Source organism: Astyanax mexicanus, chromosome 20 (genome assembly GCF_023375975.1).
Source record: "Astyanax mexicanus isolate ESR-SI-001 chromosome 20, AstMex3_surface, whole genome shotgun sequence".
In the NCBI taxonomy this organism is placed as follows: Eukaryota; Metazoa; Chordata; class Actinopteri; order Characiformes; family Acestrorhamphidae; genus Astyanax; species Astyanax mexicanus.
Window position 1 is genome coordinate 3413492 of NC_064427.1, and position 16043 is coordinate 3429534.

The 16043-nt window shown below is 43.1% G+C and overlaps 1 protein-coding gene across 3 annotated transcripts in view; it reads left to right on the forward strand.

Annotated features, from left to right (window-relative positions):
• The first annotated feature begins 1519 nt into the window (after positions 1-1519).
• arvcfa (ARVCF delta catenin family member a) overlaps positions 1520-16043 on the forward strand; it is a 31399-nt gene continuing 16875 nt past the window's right edge. The window contains exons 1-3 of one of the 3 annotated variants that reach the window (XM_007250238.3): positions 1520-2581; positions 5590-5748; positions 13706-13816. In XM_007250238.3, the coding sequence (XP_007250300.2) occupies positions 2561-2581; positions 5590-5748; positions 13706-13816 (291 nt within the window). In that variant the 5' untranslated portion in view covers positions 1520-2560. The remainder of the gene's footprint in view (positions 2582-5589; positions 5749-13705; positions 13817-16043) is intronic. The other 2 variants (XM_015606063.3, XM_015606064.3) reach the window with 2 other exon arrangements.

Consider the following 16043-nt stretch of genomic DNA (forward strand, 5'->3'; position numbering starts at 1 on the left):
AGGAAATACATTAGATCCCATCCTGTAACAGATGACCACATAGAGAGATTGGATTTCTATGTGGAATCTAAACTGTCCAGAGAAAAAGAATTCTGGTCCTGGTCATCCAATCTCAATACAGAAGCCTAGTGTGTTGGATGTAAACTGTTTAGAATAGTAGATCTGTAGATAGAGTAGATAGACCTGCCCACCACCTAACATCTCAATATTGGGCACAGTTATGTTGGATTCAAACTGTCCAGAGTTGTAGATCTCCAGTCCTGGTTCTAAAGATCTGGATTGGAACTGGACAGGTTTTACTCCAGTCATACTCCAGGTTTTCACTCCAGTCCTGGACCTCGATATCTATTTACCCCATAGAGTTTAGATCCAACATACCATAGAGTGTTGAAGTTAGGTGTGATGGACTACCCAATGTAGTAAATCAAATTCTGGTCCTGGAGTTTTGAATCATGGTCCTTTAATCAAGAGCTACGACTGGTCCTGGAGACCTATTCATGCTAGAGAGTGTAGATTTTACATCTTAATATTGGAGCTAAGTGTGCTGGATCTGAACTTCATTGCTGTGATCTGAAAAACCCAGGGAGGTATACCTCTGGCCCTGGAGGTCTATCACCCTTGAGAGTTTAGATCCAGCATATATATATATATATAGCAATAGATATAGCAAAAGGAGTGAAGCGCTAAAATTTAGCAACCTAGCTGCTGGTTAACTAGTTAACTTTAGGGCGTATTTTATCATATGTATTCAGCAAAGAGGGATTGCAGCAATTAATTATTGCCAGTGATTCTCATAGCCCTTTGTTTTGAGTGTGGCTTAAAATCTGCCATCTTGACCCCTTTACCTCTAAGCATGCAACCACAAATCAGTGGGGCAGGGACAGGAAGTGAAATGGGATTGGGCCATAGTCTAAACCGTGGATCTAGACTGTCCAGGGTGTCAGAACTCAAACCCAGTCCCCTAAGGCTTTCATTACCTTCCTCGATCAGGTGCATTATTTCAGGGTTGAGCAGTAGTTAAACTCTGCAGAGTGGTTGTCCACCATGACCAGAACTGGTACTTCTCTTCTGTAGGCGGCACCTTACCGACAAAAAAAAAATCACAAAATTCATGTATAATATATATTCTGCCACATTATGCGTTGTATTACCTCCAAATAAGCATCCTGTTGCATTATTTATTTTCCTGTTTACAACAATGACAGAGAATCTACAAATCCAGAAAGTTCAGTGTGCCCGGAGCGGAGTGGCGCTTCTTGCCCGTCTCAATTGAATAGAGTAATTAATTTTTTAGAACCTCATATAGCTGGAGAATGTCTGGCTTTAATTAGTCGACAGTGTTTCTTTGTAATGGATTGAACGCGGCTTAACTGGAGTGTGACGGAGAATTTGACTGGCTTGCTTGCTTGCTTTCATCTGCGGAACAGTAACTGTCCTTCACTGCTTCACTCGTATGTGTTTGGCGGGGCTGGGCTAAAGCGCTCTTTCTCTCTCTTTCTCTCTCTTTCTCTCTCTCTTTCTCTTTCTCTCTCTCTTTCTGTGTGTGTCTCTCTCTCCCTCTCTTGCTCTCTCTCTCTCTCTGTCTTACCCACATGCACGAGCACACGCACACTCTTCCTCTCAGTGTTCCTCTCCTCCCTCCCTCTCTCTTCCCACTTTCTCGACCTCGCTCGTCGCTAATGTGTGTGTGAGAGAAGGACCTAAGCCTGTTAGCCCCAAAGGGAAGCCTGCCTCTGTGTGTGTATGAGTGTGTGTGTGTGTCTCTCTATCGGTGTGTGTGTTAGGAGGACGTGTGTGCGCATCGCATTGTGCTCCACAGCTGAAGAGACGATTGATCGAGAGAGAGATCGAGAGAATGAAGTAGAGCTGAAAGCGCCTGGATTTTGAGGGGACCTCCGCATCCCCTCTTCCGCCTTTCTTCCGCCGATGCTTCAAACGACTCAGCTCTTGATCCCGTCTCCTTCTTCCCGAGGCTTTCAAAAAACGTCCTGCGGTGAGAGGGGCTCCAGCTGCCGCTGTTGATTCAGCACCTCCCTACAGCGGCTGCTGGGCGAAAGAGAGATAGAGACAGAGAGAGAAAAAGAGAGAGAGAGAGAGCAACAGAAAGAGAGAGAGAGAGAGGAAGGCTGGGGGTGTGTGCCTAAGCGTGTGTCTGTGTGTGCGTGTGTGTGTATGCGTATGCCAGCCTGCATGTGTGCAAGCCTGCATGCGTGTGAGCATGATCGAGTGCATGTGGACGCGTGAGCCGGGAGGAAGGATGGCTGCTCTTGCCTGAGCTACTGCGCAGAGCTCGGGAAGGGAGACAACTCTATTCCTCTATTCCAGTCTGGAGGAAAACCCTCATACTCTCTCTTCCTGAGACCAAGCCAGGAGAGGGATAAAGGAGGGAGAGAGGAAGCGAGGGATAGAGAGATTGAACAGAGCAAACAGAGCGAACAGAGCAAACGAGAGCGAGAGGCACTGAGAGATACCGAGAGATACTAAGAGAGAGTCTGCTGAGTCGACCACCCTACATCACCCTCGCAGCATCGCAGAGGAAAAGCAGCACCCAGCACCCACCATGCCTGCGGAGGTGAAAGAGGTGAGAGCCGGGACTGGAAAGGATGCTGCTTTCTTTCCCTTTCCTCCGCTTGTTTCTTGGCTGGCGCTCGCTTTGCCCTTCCGTGCCACGTTGGGAAATGGCTGATTGTGCTGGTCTAAGGGGCTGGGCACTCTGGCCAACCTCGATCTCTGGATTTTTTTAAATGTATGTCCTACGACACGTTTAGTTCCACACGCTCTGCTTTAGTGCATCATATTTGAGCATGCGATGAGGGATAATGAGGGATAATTACAGATAATTGCCTGCTGCAGAGGTACCTGTGGCAACCGCTGAACGACTAATGATTGATATTCCCGAACAGCGAGGGTTCGAAATCCCACGGCAGGAGGCGATGTAAATATGAAGCTTCACAGCTTTGCAGCTTCACAGCTTTGCACTGCAGCTTTTTTTCAAAGCCTGGCATACGTGGACATGGATGTGGACGTGGATGTGGACGTGGTGGTGGTAATGGTGTTAACGGTAATGGTGATAGTGATAGTGGTGGTTTTAGTGTTATCGGGGAAGGGGAGGGTTGGTTCACAGCAGTCAGATGTCTTTGGCTGTATGCTGAAGCAATGCTTGGCTCAAGCCACATCAAGCAGGGAGGTGTGTGTTTGAGGGAGCGAGGCGGGAGGGGGGGGGGGGTCCTGTTGTGGTGATGTTTCCTGCTAAGACTAGCAGGCATACTGCAGAGGCGAAGACGTGTGATGCCGCTGCTGCGAAAAGAGCACACTGACGGCGTGAGCCCGCCCAGGCAATTGACAGCATGCATAAAAACTTCTGCTGGCGAGCCCCGGACGTGAGCGAGGGAGAGCGAGGTGAGGTGTGGGAGAAGGAAACATCTGCAGCAGAATAACTCAGCCGGAATGCCCAAACACGGGTTCTGGCTCAAGCACGGTTCAGTGCTATTTGTAGTCCGACTGGCCTGACCGTAACTCGGGGCAGTGTGAACGAAGCGTAGTGGATGAACCGTTTTATTTTTTTCCCCTGAACTTTGTCATCGGTGAATGATTCATCTGTCAGACTTGGGCTCTGTGACAGATATTGTGGCTGGCATGCATCTGCCGTGCCCTTGAGCGGGTCACAGTGGCTTCTGTGTGCTCATTAAAAAACGCTAAGCCACGCGTTGTTTCCCTCGGCCCGTGCGGCGGGTAGACTGATAAGAGTTTCCACAGGGGGGACGGAAGCGCACGTGAGAGACCGACCAAGAGGCATGGCCAGAAGTGGGGGGAAAATAGGATGGAGGGGTGGTGTAAAAGTTGCTTGGTTTGCCATTCATCTTTATCATGTCCCAACATTATAGTGTCCAGAGTAATGGGAGTCTATGTGTCAATGTGTCAATCTACTGAATTTCTTTAAGGTTGAATTTAAAGAAGCTTACACAGACCAAGAATTGTGCTAAAGGGACTGCAGGATCACAGAAGATCACAGAACGAGAATTCCACAGGGATGATTCCACAGGCAGTGTGTTAGACTCTGAGGAGAATAGCTCTAATGCAAATCCTATCTGACAGACTCTCACACCTTCACACTTCCCCTTCTTTCCCTTCCATGCTCTTATATTTCAGGCTTACTTACTTAGTTACTTACTTACTTCCACAGGAGGGTCAAGTGCAGCAATGTCAGGTTCACCTGTGTCAACCTGTCAACACGTTAGATGTCACTCTTAGATTAATAAAGGCAACACCTTTATAAGACCTTTTCAGACATTAACATCTTGCCACGGCGTTAACGAGATGGTGCATCTCCTCCAAAGATGGGTCTTGACAGCTCCTGGTGCTTGAAAGGTTTCCAGGAATGATGATTCCCTTCTGTTTTCATCACTACAGTCACATCTGTCTGTGAGCATTTTCCATTTGCCTTGCTTAGCGTGAGATAATGGTAACTGATGTTTGTTTTAGAGCGTCGGACGCATCAAGCGGAACGGGAGGATATTCTCGTTGACATGCTTACATCTCTCTTTTCATCAGAGCCGGAGGAAAGCTGTATCCTCTGGCATGCAGAGATTTGTTGTTGGGAGACTGATGCTTGTTTGCAGAGCGTGCAGCCATTTTTCTGCCACACTGTTACACTGACAGTCCATCCATCCTCACATCCTTCTCTAAATGCATGACTGCCTCCCTTAACCGTCTCATCATGCACTGTCATTTAAAGGAGATTGCTTTATGATTTGAAGACGGAGCTACTGCACTAGAGGCCATAAAGAGCTTGATAGTCTCGTAATTACTCCAAGAGATGAGGGAGATACGACCGCTAACGGAGAATCAGCGTACATTTGCATTTGCATTCCGAAAAAATGTTCAATCCCAGGGAATTCAGTCATAATATTGATTTCTTAATAGGTGAAGGAATGGCAATAGCTTCAAAGAATCTGCCTGGGCGATATGAAGTAATTATCTTTATGCGAAGCACTGAGGACATGCTGTTAAATAGCTTTACATAAGTTCTCTACTCCTAAAAGAAGGGTGGGAAGCGTTTATTGCTTGTTATCCTTATAGGTCAACTTTATGGCTTGTCGCTTTCCAGAGGAAAGACTCGAAAAAGAACATACTTAAGAGTTTGTTGTGTCTAGAAAGTTCTGGCTCAGAACATCTATGGAGGATGTTCAGAGGCCTGGCTCATGCATTATTCAAAGCTGCTCTATGTGTAGCGGAAGGAAGATATATATACTTATTTTTTTTCTTAAGAATGTTTGCGGGTTATCTCGCTGCGAGATGAGTGCAATTTCGCTAAAGTGCCTTAGGTCCTTTAAAGACGGAACCGTATCATGAAACAGTCAAGGGTAGTTTAATTATTTGAGGCACCATTTCATGTTCAAGAGCACGAGGAGAAGCCAATAAAATATTACGAGATCCTCCTGCAGGAATAAAATACCTCTGCAGGCTCACGTTGGCTTGGCAGTGGTTTAAGATTCTGCTCAGGTCAGCCTCTGCTGAAGAGAGAGGTCTACTGCTAAGTCCTTTTTTTTTCTCCACTGATCTTTCTTCTGTTCTCCTTTGGTCCAAAAGGAACAGAGCTCAGAGGATCCCCTGGTGGTGCCCTCAAAGACTCAGACCAAAGAGCCGGCTGAGGAGGTGCCTCCTGCCGAAGATACCCCGGATACCCCCTCCTCTGACCTGTCCACTGTCACGTCCACCAACGGAAGCACACAGAACACTGATGCTAATGTAGGTTGCGCAGAACGAGGGGTGGGTTAATGGGACAGTAACAGTGATGGAAGTTGATGGAAGCTAGTATCTGCTGCCCTGTGGTGGCGTCCCATTAGCTTAGTCACCATTGACTGAATAGCAACAGGCAGTTTGCCAGAAAACACAATCAGGAATGCACTATGTTTAGCTTTGTTTGTGCACATATGACTAAGGTGTCTATTTTTGTATCTTTTTTTGCTTGCTTAGAGTTTGCGGCTCATATTTTAAGCCATTATGTAAATTGGTGTTAATGGCCAAAATTTACATTTATACAGTTTTTCCTTCACATAGTTTTGCACTGGAACCATAAGACTGAGGAATCATGCCTTAAACCTCATGCACTTGACATAGGCTGTGTCAAGTTGTTATATAACCTCAAAAAGATGTCTTTCAAACAGTATTTTTTTGTTATATACATTATCTGTATTCCAAAGCCTGAAATGCAGTTTAGATTTAGAGTGATTTTAAGGATGTAAACTGAAATGCAAACTTTTAAACTTTGAAGCTGTTGATTGATAAAAAAAAAAATTAAAAAATCCAACTATCATTCATTGGAAGGGATCATTAAACTTCCAATGATCCTTTCCAATGAATATCCACAAATTAAAAATTTATTTATTTACTTATTTGTTTAACTATTTTATAATTTGATTTTGTTTTAAGTGCCTTCATGAGTGAAGAAATAGAAATCTTAATGAAGCACATTTTAGTTTTCATCGCAGAAAGTTGTCCAAATTAATTAAGAATTAATAAACAATAACTATTAGGATTAGAAATGATTGCTATATGGTTATGAATTGGAATGGCTCATATTCACAGTAGATGTGTTTAAAGCCCAATTTCCACTCTAGGTGACTATACTGTGATACACCAATAAGAGTCCTTGGGCAAGACTCCTAACACTACATTGGCTCAACTCTGTAATAGGAATAATCTTGTAGGTCACTCTAAATATGAGCATCAACTAAATGCCATGAATAAAAAAAAAAACATGCCTGTATTCATTTTTGTTTTGAAGACTAGAATGGAATTTTAAAAAATGAGTTCTGCAAAGTTTATATAGACTAATAAAATAAATAACACAAAATTTACATTTACTAAATAAATATGAATTACAACATTTGTAAAATAAAGAAATAATGGATCTGCTCATGATCCACAACATATAAGACTCACAGCTCTGTGGAGTTAGCCTCATGGCTTGGACTAGCATGATGACTACTTTTGGGAAGGACTTGCTGATCTGTATTAATGATGTAATTGTATGGTGGCAGCAGCAGCAGAAACATCCTGTCTGACAATTTACAGAGAAACGCATCCAGTGTAATTGGGAGATGCTTCTGTTACGCAGCCTGGCTCTCCTTCCACACTACCGGACTCTATTTCCCAGAATTCCCCAGATTATGACATCAATAATAACCCTTCACATTCACCCAATCACGTTACGCTCCGACGCTCTGATTCACCTGTTTACTAAATTACTTCCGGTTCATTCTTATCTAGATTCTGTATTTAAGGCATCCATTTGTAAGGAAACACCGCGAGGTATTGCCAACTCATGTTGCGTACTAAGCGTTTTCTGGATTACTGTTTTTGCCTTCTCGTTACGACTCTGTGTTTGGATTTTCGGTTTATGTCTTTTGTTTTGCCCTTGTTGGATTTGGTATATGGTTGGACTGTTTTCCGGTTTAGAACTTGGACTGTATCTTTGACTACGTCTCTGGTCATCGGTGAGATTATTGTTTGTTTTCTGTTAGCAGAACCTGTTAACCTTTCTTATAATAAACCTGCCTGTATTTTTAACTCGGCTCGCGTCACTCCTCTCTACCTGGCGCTTCAGAATACCTCGCCTAGCGTGATGGCCGAGTTTAATAACCTCCAGCAGGCAGTCGGTAATCAAGGGAGGGTTCTCGAACAGCATAGCCAGCTGTTTGAGAGCCTCGCTAACACGGTTACTGCTCTCACGACCCAGCAGTCAGAGCAGCACTCTCAGCTAGCTCAAATCACCACTAGCCTTCAGGATATCGCTACTCAGCTAGCCCAGCTAAGGGTAGCTGCTCCAGCTAGCCTAGCCTCCGCTAACCAGGCCCCGGTTAGCTCTCCTGCTAGCGCTCCCTCGGCAGCCGCTTTTCCGGTAAGCAAACCCGATAAATATGACGGTTCCCCCGATTTGTGCAGAGGTTTTCTCTTGCAAATGTCATTATTTTTTGTTAACTCGCCGGTGAATGTCGATGCAGCGCGCATTTCGTTTTTTATATCGCGCCTTACCGGCAAAGCTTTGGATTGGGCTACTGCTATCTGGCCTAGCATCGAGGGTAGCACATACGAGCATTTTCTTAAGGAGTTTAAACTGGTTTTTGATCATCCTCATCACGGACAATCTCAGGGGGAGTTATTAGTAAAGTTACGCCAGGGAAATCGTTCAGTTTCAGATTATGCTTTAGAATTTCGTACTTTGGCTGCTGGTAGTGGTTGGAACGAACCCGCTTTACGGGTTATGTTTCGTAACGGGCTCAGAAGTGAAGTGTTAGCCGAATTAGCATGCAAGGATGATGGACTTCCCTTGGACGAACTTATATCACTAGCCATCAGACTTGATCAGCTAAAACAGAACGCGGTACCTGGTCGTAGAGCTGCTTTGTCTACTCTGCGTTTTCCTACACCTCGTGCTTCTGGATTTACTCCACGGGACACACTCAGAGAGGAGGAACCCATGCAAGTGGACGCTACCCGTTTATCAAAGGAGGAAAGAATGCGGAGAATTCAGGCTGGACTTTGTTTCTATTGTGGCAGAGCAGGCCATGTGTTGAGAAATTGTCAACTTTGCCCTTCCCGAGTTCAACGTCAAGTTACTTCAGGCTCGTCCTACGGTGGGCTCTCCCATGGTTACCATGGCAACCCGGACCGTCCATATGAGCCACCTGCTTCTGACTCGGGAAAGCGTGTGGAAGGGGTTCCACACGCTAAAAGGGTAAGCCGACCTAGCTCTGACATGTATTCAAGATCTTTTATTATATCAGTTATACTGTTCTGCCAGTCCTCTTCCTTTGTTTTTCCAGCCCTGATAGATTCCGGAGCCGAGGGGAACTTCATTAATGAGCAGCTGGCCAGAAGACTCCAGATCCCGTTAGAATGCCTGGAGAACCCAATGAGACTGTCAGCGGTGGATGGGACCCCAGTTGGACAAGGAGCCGTATCCCACACCACCACATCAGTCAAGCTGAACGTCAGCGCTTTGCACTCAGAGGAGATCAGGTTTTTTGTGATGAGGGACACAACTTATCAGATTATTTTGGGACTTCCATGGTTGAAAAGACACAATCCTCTGATTTCTTGGTCAAATTGTGAAATAATCTCATGGTCACCATACTGTCATGATCACTGTATTATTGGCCCTAAATTATTGATCCAATCTACTACTGTAGAAAGTCCTGGTTTGGAGTCACTTGCACATATTCCTCCAAATTATTCAGATCTAGCTGAAGTATTTAGTAAATCGCGTGCGTCTCAACTCCCACCACACCGTTCGTATGATTGTGCTATTGAGCTTACTGATAATCAGATACCACCGAAATCACGCATCTACCCGTTAACTCGGACTGAGGAGAATGCTATGGAGGAGTATGTGCAAGAGGCCTTAGCTCAGGGGTATATTCGTCCATCTACCTCTCCAGTGGCTGCATCCTTCTTTTTTGTTAAGAAGAAGGACGGAGGTCTTCGTCCATGTATAGATTATCGTCAGCTCAATGCAGTTACGAAGACGTATCCATACCCACTTCCTTTAGTACCTGTAGCTCTTGAACAGTTACGTGGGGCTTCCATTTTCACTAAATTAGACCTGCGTAGTGCGTATAACTTGGTAAGGATCAGAGAGGGGGATGAGTGGAAGACTGCCTTTACTACCACTAGGGGGCACTATGAATACTTAGTTATGCCGTTTGGTCTCAAGAATGCCCCTTCCGTGTTCCAATCTTTCATTAATGATGTACTACGTGACATGTTGGGGAGATTTGTAATAGCATATATTGACGACATTTTGATCTATTCATCGGATTTGCATACTCATGTCTCCCATGTACGTGCAGTATTGAACCGACTCCTCCAAAATCAACTTTTCATCAAAGCAGAAAAATGTGAATTCCATTTGTCCACCATTTCTTTCTTAGGCTATGTAATTAGTGCTAAAGGTATTACCATGGATGATAAAAAGGTTCTGGCAGTAGTTAATTGGCCTCTTCCCAAATCTGTTAAGGATCTACAAAGATTTCTTGGTTTTGCCAATTTTTACAGAAGATTTATTCGTAATTACAGTTCAGTCGCCGCCCCGCTCACAAACCTGTTGAAACGCAATGCCAAAAAATTGGTATGGTCAAGTGAAGCATCAGATGCGTTCTGCTCTCTCAAGGAGTTGTTCACTTCAGCTCCTCTTCTAAAACATCCGGATCCCAAAGAACCCTTTATAGTTGAGGTTGATGCGTCCAGTGTAGGAGTGGGTGCAGTTCTGTCCCAGAACTTTGGCTCTCCCAGCAAGATGCACCCAGTGGCCTATTTTTCCCACAAACTCTCTCCTGCTGAACGTAATTATGGAATAGGTGATCGTGAACTTTTGGCGATTAAATTAGCTTTAGAGGAGTGGAGACACTGGCTAGAAGGAGCATTACATCCTTTTGTAGTGATAACTGATCATAGGAATTTGGAGTACTTAAGGTCTATGAAAAGCATGAACTCACGTCAGGCTCGTTGGTCAATTTTCTTCGCGCGTTTTGATTTTGTTATTACTTATCGACCTGGTTCTAGAAATACAAAGGCTGATGCACTTTCACGTATTTATGAGGATGACAGTGCAGAAACTTCAGAACCCTCTGCTATATTAAAACCAGGTATTGTTTTAGCCCCTATTCGATGGGAGATCTCGGATGAGATTGATCAAATTAATTCCACTTCACCTCCTCCTGTACAGTGCCCTCCAGACAGGACTTTTGTACCATTGCAATGTAGAGATAGACTCATAACATGGGCCCACACCTCACTCACTTCGGGGCACCCAGGGGAGACCCGCACTTACCAATTGCTAGAGAATCGTTTCTGGTGGGAAAATATGCGGTCAGACATCCACCGCTTTGTATCTTCCTGTACTGTGTGTGCTCAGAGTAAGACTCCCCGTACTCTACCTGCTGGTAAATTAGTACCGCTGCCCGTTCCTGCTAGGCCCTGGTCTCACTTAGCTGTTGATTTTGTTACGGATCTCCCTGAATCTATGGGGCAGACAGTGATCATGACAGTCATAGACCGTTTCTCTCGCGGTGTTAGGTTCATTCCTTTCTGTAAGATGCCTACTGCCTTAGAAACTGCAGAAGCGTTATTTAACCAAGTGTTTCGTGTGTTCGGAATCCCAGAAGATATAGTCTCTGACCGAGGTCCTCAGTTTGTTTCCCAGGTTTGGTCTGCTTTTATGAACAGATTGGGTGTATCCGTTAGTCTATCCTCTGGTTATCACCCACAGAGCAATGGTCAATGTGAAAGAATGAACCAGGAACTAGGGAAATTTTTAAGAATTTACTGTTCTAACAACACCCATGACTGGGCTAAATTCCTTCCTTGGGCCGAATTAGCTCAGAACTCTCTAATTAGTTCCACCACCAAGATGACACCTTTTCAATGTTTTTTAGGCTACCAACCACCCATCATGCCCTGGACAGCCGAACCCTCTGATATTCCCGCAGTTGACGATTGGATGCGTCGGAGCGAGGAGGTGTGGGAGGAGACTCATAGGCGCATTGAGACTGTTCTACAGCGACAGAAACAGCAGGCAGATCGCCTGCGCCGCGAGACCCCCCTCTATTCTCCCGGGGATCGGGTTTGGTTATCGACCAGGGATTTCCGGCAGCCAGATATGCATAAGAAGCTCTCAGCTAAGTATATTGGTCCCTTTAAGATTATCAAAAGAATTAATGAGGTCACTTATCGTCTCGACTTACCGTCTCATTATCGTGTATGCCCTTCTTTTCATGTTTCTCTGCTAAAGCCGGTTATCCCTGGTCCATTGGATGAGACTTCGCTTGGGGCACCTCCTCCTCCTCCAGTGGCTATGGAAGGTGGTCCAGTTTATGCAGTGGAACGATTATTGGACTCCAGGCGGAGAAGGGGGACCCTGGAGTATCTTGTGGACTGGAGGGGTTACGGACCGGAGGAGAGAAGCTGGGTGTCGGCAACTGATGTTCTGGACCCTTTGATGGTGGAGGACTTTCATCGGTCTCATCCGTCCCGTCCTGCACCACGTCCCAGAGGTCGCCCTCGGAGAAGGTCTCCGGTTCCACGAAGGGGTAGACGTCGTGGTTCGGACTCGGTCCATTCCCTCAGTTCCGTCCGCGGCTCCAGAAGGGGTCGTCCCAGGTCCAGGGTCTCCGTCCATCCCGTTCCCGCTTCTGGACGGCCTGTCCAGGTTGCCACTGGGGGTGATGGGGTTGTTTCCTTGTGTCGTCCTCATCCTTTGTTACCTTCGGACTCTTTGGAGGGGGGTACTGTTACGCAGCCTGGCTCTCCTTCCACACTACCGGACTCTATTTCCCAGAATTCCCCAGATTATGACATCAATAATAACCCTTCACATTCACCCAATCACGTTACGCTCCGACGCTCTGATTCACCTGTTTACTAAATTACTTCCGGTTCATTCTTATCTAGATTCTGTATTTAAGGCATCCATTTGTAAGGAAACACCGCGAGGTATTGCCAACTCATGTTGCGTACTAAGCGTTTTCTGGATTACTGTTTTTGCCTTCTCGTTACGACTCTGTGTTTGGATTTTCGGTTTATGTCTTTTGTTTTGCCCTTGTTGGATTTGGTATATGGTTGGACTGTTTTCCGGTTTAGAACTTGGACTGTATCTTTGACTACGTCTCTGGTCATCGGTGAGATTATTGTTTGTTTTCTGTTAGCAGAACCTGTTAACCTTTCTTATAATAAACCTGCCTGTATTTTTAACTCGGCTCGCGTCACTCCTCTCTACCTGGCGTTTCAGCTTCATTATGCAGCAAGACAATGGCCAAAACCACAATCCAGCACAACAGAGGCCTTCATCAGGGGGAAAAATGTTTTTTTGACCGGCCAAGTCAATCGGCACAATGCGTTTCACTCTAATGAGCTCACAAAAAGCAAACTGAACCAAGCTGCAGTGAAAGTCTGGAAAGCAATCAAAAATTAAGAATTCAAAAGTGTATTGTCGGGTTATTGCTAGCCTAGGTCTGGGCGATATGATAATAATTTTATATCAGCATATTTAAAGACATTTTTACAATTAATATAAATTAAGCTAGGTCTTGGCAGAGTGGCTATACATTATATATTACTTTTACATAACTTCAAAAATGCATTAGCCTTGTAGCTTCAGTGCAAAAAAAAAATCATATCAAGCTAATTGTAAAGTATATTACATAAAACGCTCTGAAAAAAAATAAGAAACCATTTAAAAATGATGAGTTTTTTTTATTTTACCAAATTGAAAACCTCTGGAATATAATCAAGAGGAAGATGGATGATCACAAACCATCAAACCACCAAACTGAACTGCTTGAATTTTTGCACAGTGGCATAACGTTATCCAAAAGCAGTGTGTAAGACTGGTGGGGTGGTGAAGATCTAACATCACCCCACCTGTCTTTACTTCCGCACTACTAATGTTTTGTTTTGGCTGAATTCAGTCAAATCATCACTACAATGCACATGTGTCCCAATATACCAATCTATGAAATGTAACTAATTTCTAGATTCATCTGCAAGTGGAATGTTTCAGTGTATGTTCTATCTAAGATTTTTGCCTAAGATTTAATATGCTGTAATCAGTGTAATTGACTATATTGACTATATTGAATATATCTTCAATAATGCTGAGTATTAATTCCAGTAATGGTGTCATTGTGTTGGGCTGCTGCTGCAGAATGATGAGAGTTCAGGGATTGGGACGGAGAAGTCCTCCAGCCCCGACACTGAGCTGAACCCCCTCAGTGCCTGCAGCTCTCATGAGGAGGTTGTGCTGAAACAGCTGGAGGTGAGCATGCTAACCTACAACCACCCGCCATCCAAACACAGATGCTCAGAAGTTAGAAAATATAACATAGATTTGGTCATTCTGCCAAACTGTTTGTGCCACTTTTATTATTGCATGCAATTTTGATATCAGTTGCTTTAGTTAGTGTGAACTATGTGATTGATGTCATCACAGTGCATGAACGTTTCATATCTGGGCATCTGCATATCCCTAAAAAAGTGGTAATAAAAAGTCATTAATTTGTTTATTTATAAAAAAAGATATTCATTTTTCTTAAAGTGCCTTAAGTCTTCCAAAAGGGTTTATTTTTGCACGTAGCTTTTTGCAATTTCCAAAATGTAAAATAGAAAAAGTAAGCTTACAGAATTAACAACAAACCAAAATAAGTGGAACCAATGCTATCTATCTTATCTTATCTTTAAAAATGCATCTCCAAAATGGCAAAAAAGACAAAAATTGCTACTTTAAGTTGCCCTTCTTATGTCTAGAATTTGAGTATAAATTGAGTGCCTGCAAAATGATGCTCTCCTTTAAACTTTACTTTTGAATTTTGCAAATAAACTCTTCAAATTATAAATTATGATGTGCCCTCTAAATTAATATGAACAATTTTATATATATAAGTACCCGTATATGGGTGTCCTTCTTCCCTTCCACTAGAGACTGTCTCATGGAGAAGCGTAGCTTTTTGCAAGTTAGTGGATCCCCATGTAGTGCAGGGAGGGGCACTGAGTGATGTATGGGTTTAGAGGTGGGGCAGGAGGGAGAGCTGATTGGCTGAGCTGCAGCAGCAGCAGTGTGCTATTAATCAGCTATTAATGGCTATTAGTGGCTCTTTAAAATGGTAAAGGGTACATTTCTTTATATATATATATATATATATATATATATATATATATATATATATTTTTTTTTTTTTTTTTACCTCTCTCTGCTCTTTAAACAGCCTGAGTCTACCACTGAACATGTAGTTGTTTTTATTTGAGAGGCCCCTGGGTTTAACTAGCTGTTTGTAAAATGTTAGATATGTTGCAGTTGATGTTGTACATGTTGTACATGTTGAACATGTTGAACATGTTTGATGAAATGAAATGCTGTGAGTCTGCACAGCTGCTTTCTTAGCTAGGTCTCTCTTGTAAAAGAGATTTTTTGATCTAAGTGGTTCTTCCTGGTAAAAAAAAAAGTAATAATAATAATAATAATAATAATAATAATAATGTTATTATACTAATTTATACAAATGACTTCTTAAAAAGAAATCTATTAAAATGTTCTAAAATCCTTTTTGCCATGTATGCTTATTACTAAGATTGCAAACCTGCCTGTTGTGACATTCTGGTATTTTTCATTAGACACGGCCAAACTGCTTCACAGATATGCATGAACTGCTCTCTAGAAACACAGGGTTAAACTAAATTGGACTCACTTCATTGCATCAAATGCCCTGCTGCTGGCAATTTACCTAGCTCAATAGGAGTTCCTCTGAATCGCATTTCATTCAAGTCCACATTAAACAAATTTTCAGCCGAGTGAAAAATAGATTTCTGTCTGTAAGTTGTGTGCGTCAGGTACTCAGACAAATGTATATTCAACCCTTATCTGTTGCCTGGGCGACAAAAATCCATATATATATAAACATATGTACAGCTCTGGAAAAAATTAGAACACTTAAAAATTATGATTTTCTTGATTTAACCAAATTGAAAACGTCTGGAATATAATCAATAAAGAGATGGATGATCACAAGCCAACAAACTACCAAGCTGAACTGCTTGATTTTTTGCACCAGGAGTAAAGCAGCATAAAGTTATCCAAAAGCAGTGTGTAAGACTGGTGGAGGAGGAGAACATGCTGCCAAGATGCATGAAAACTGTGATTAAAAACCAACCAGGGTTATTCCACCAAATATTGATTTTTGAACTCTAAAACTTCTAAAACTTTATGAATATGAACTTGTTTTCTTTGCATTATTCTCATTTTCTGCAAATAACTGCTCTAAATGACTATACTGTTATTTGGAATTTGGAAGAATTGTTGTCCGTAGTTTATGTAGAATAAAAAAAACAATGTTTATTTTATTCAAACATATACCTATAAATGCCAAAATCAGAGAAACTAATTCAGAAACTGAAGTGGTCTCTTATTTTTTGCCAGAGCTGTATATATATATATATATATATATATATATATATATATCAATCTAGCCAGACCCTACCCACTATAGGTG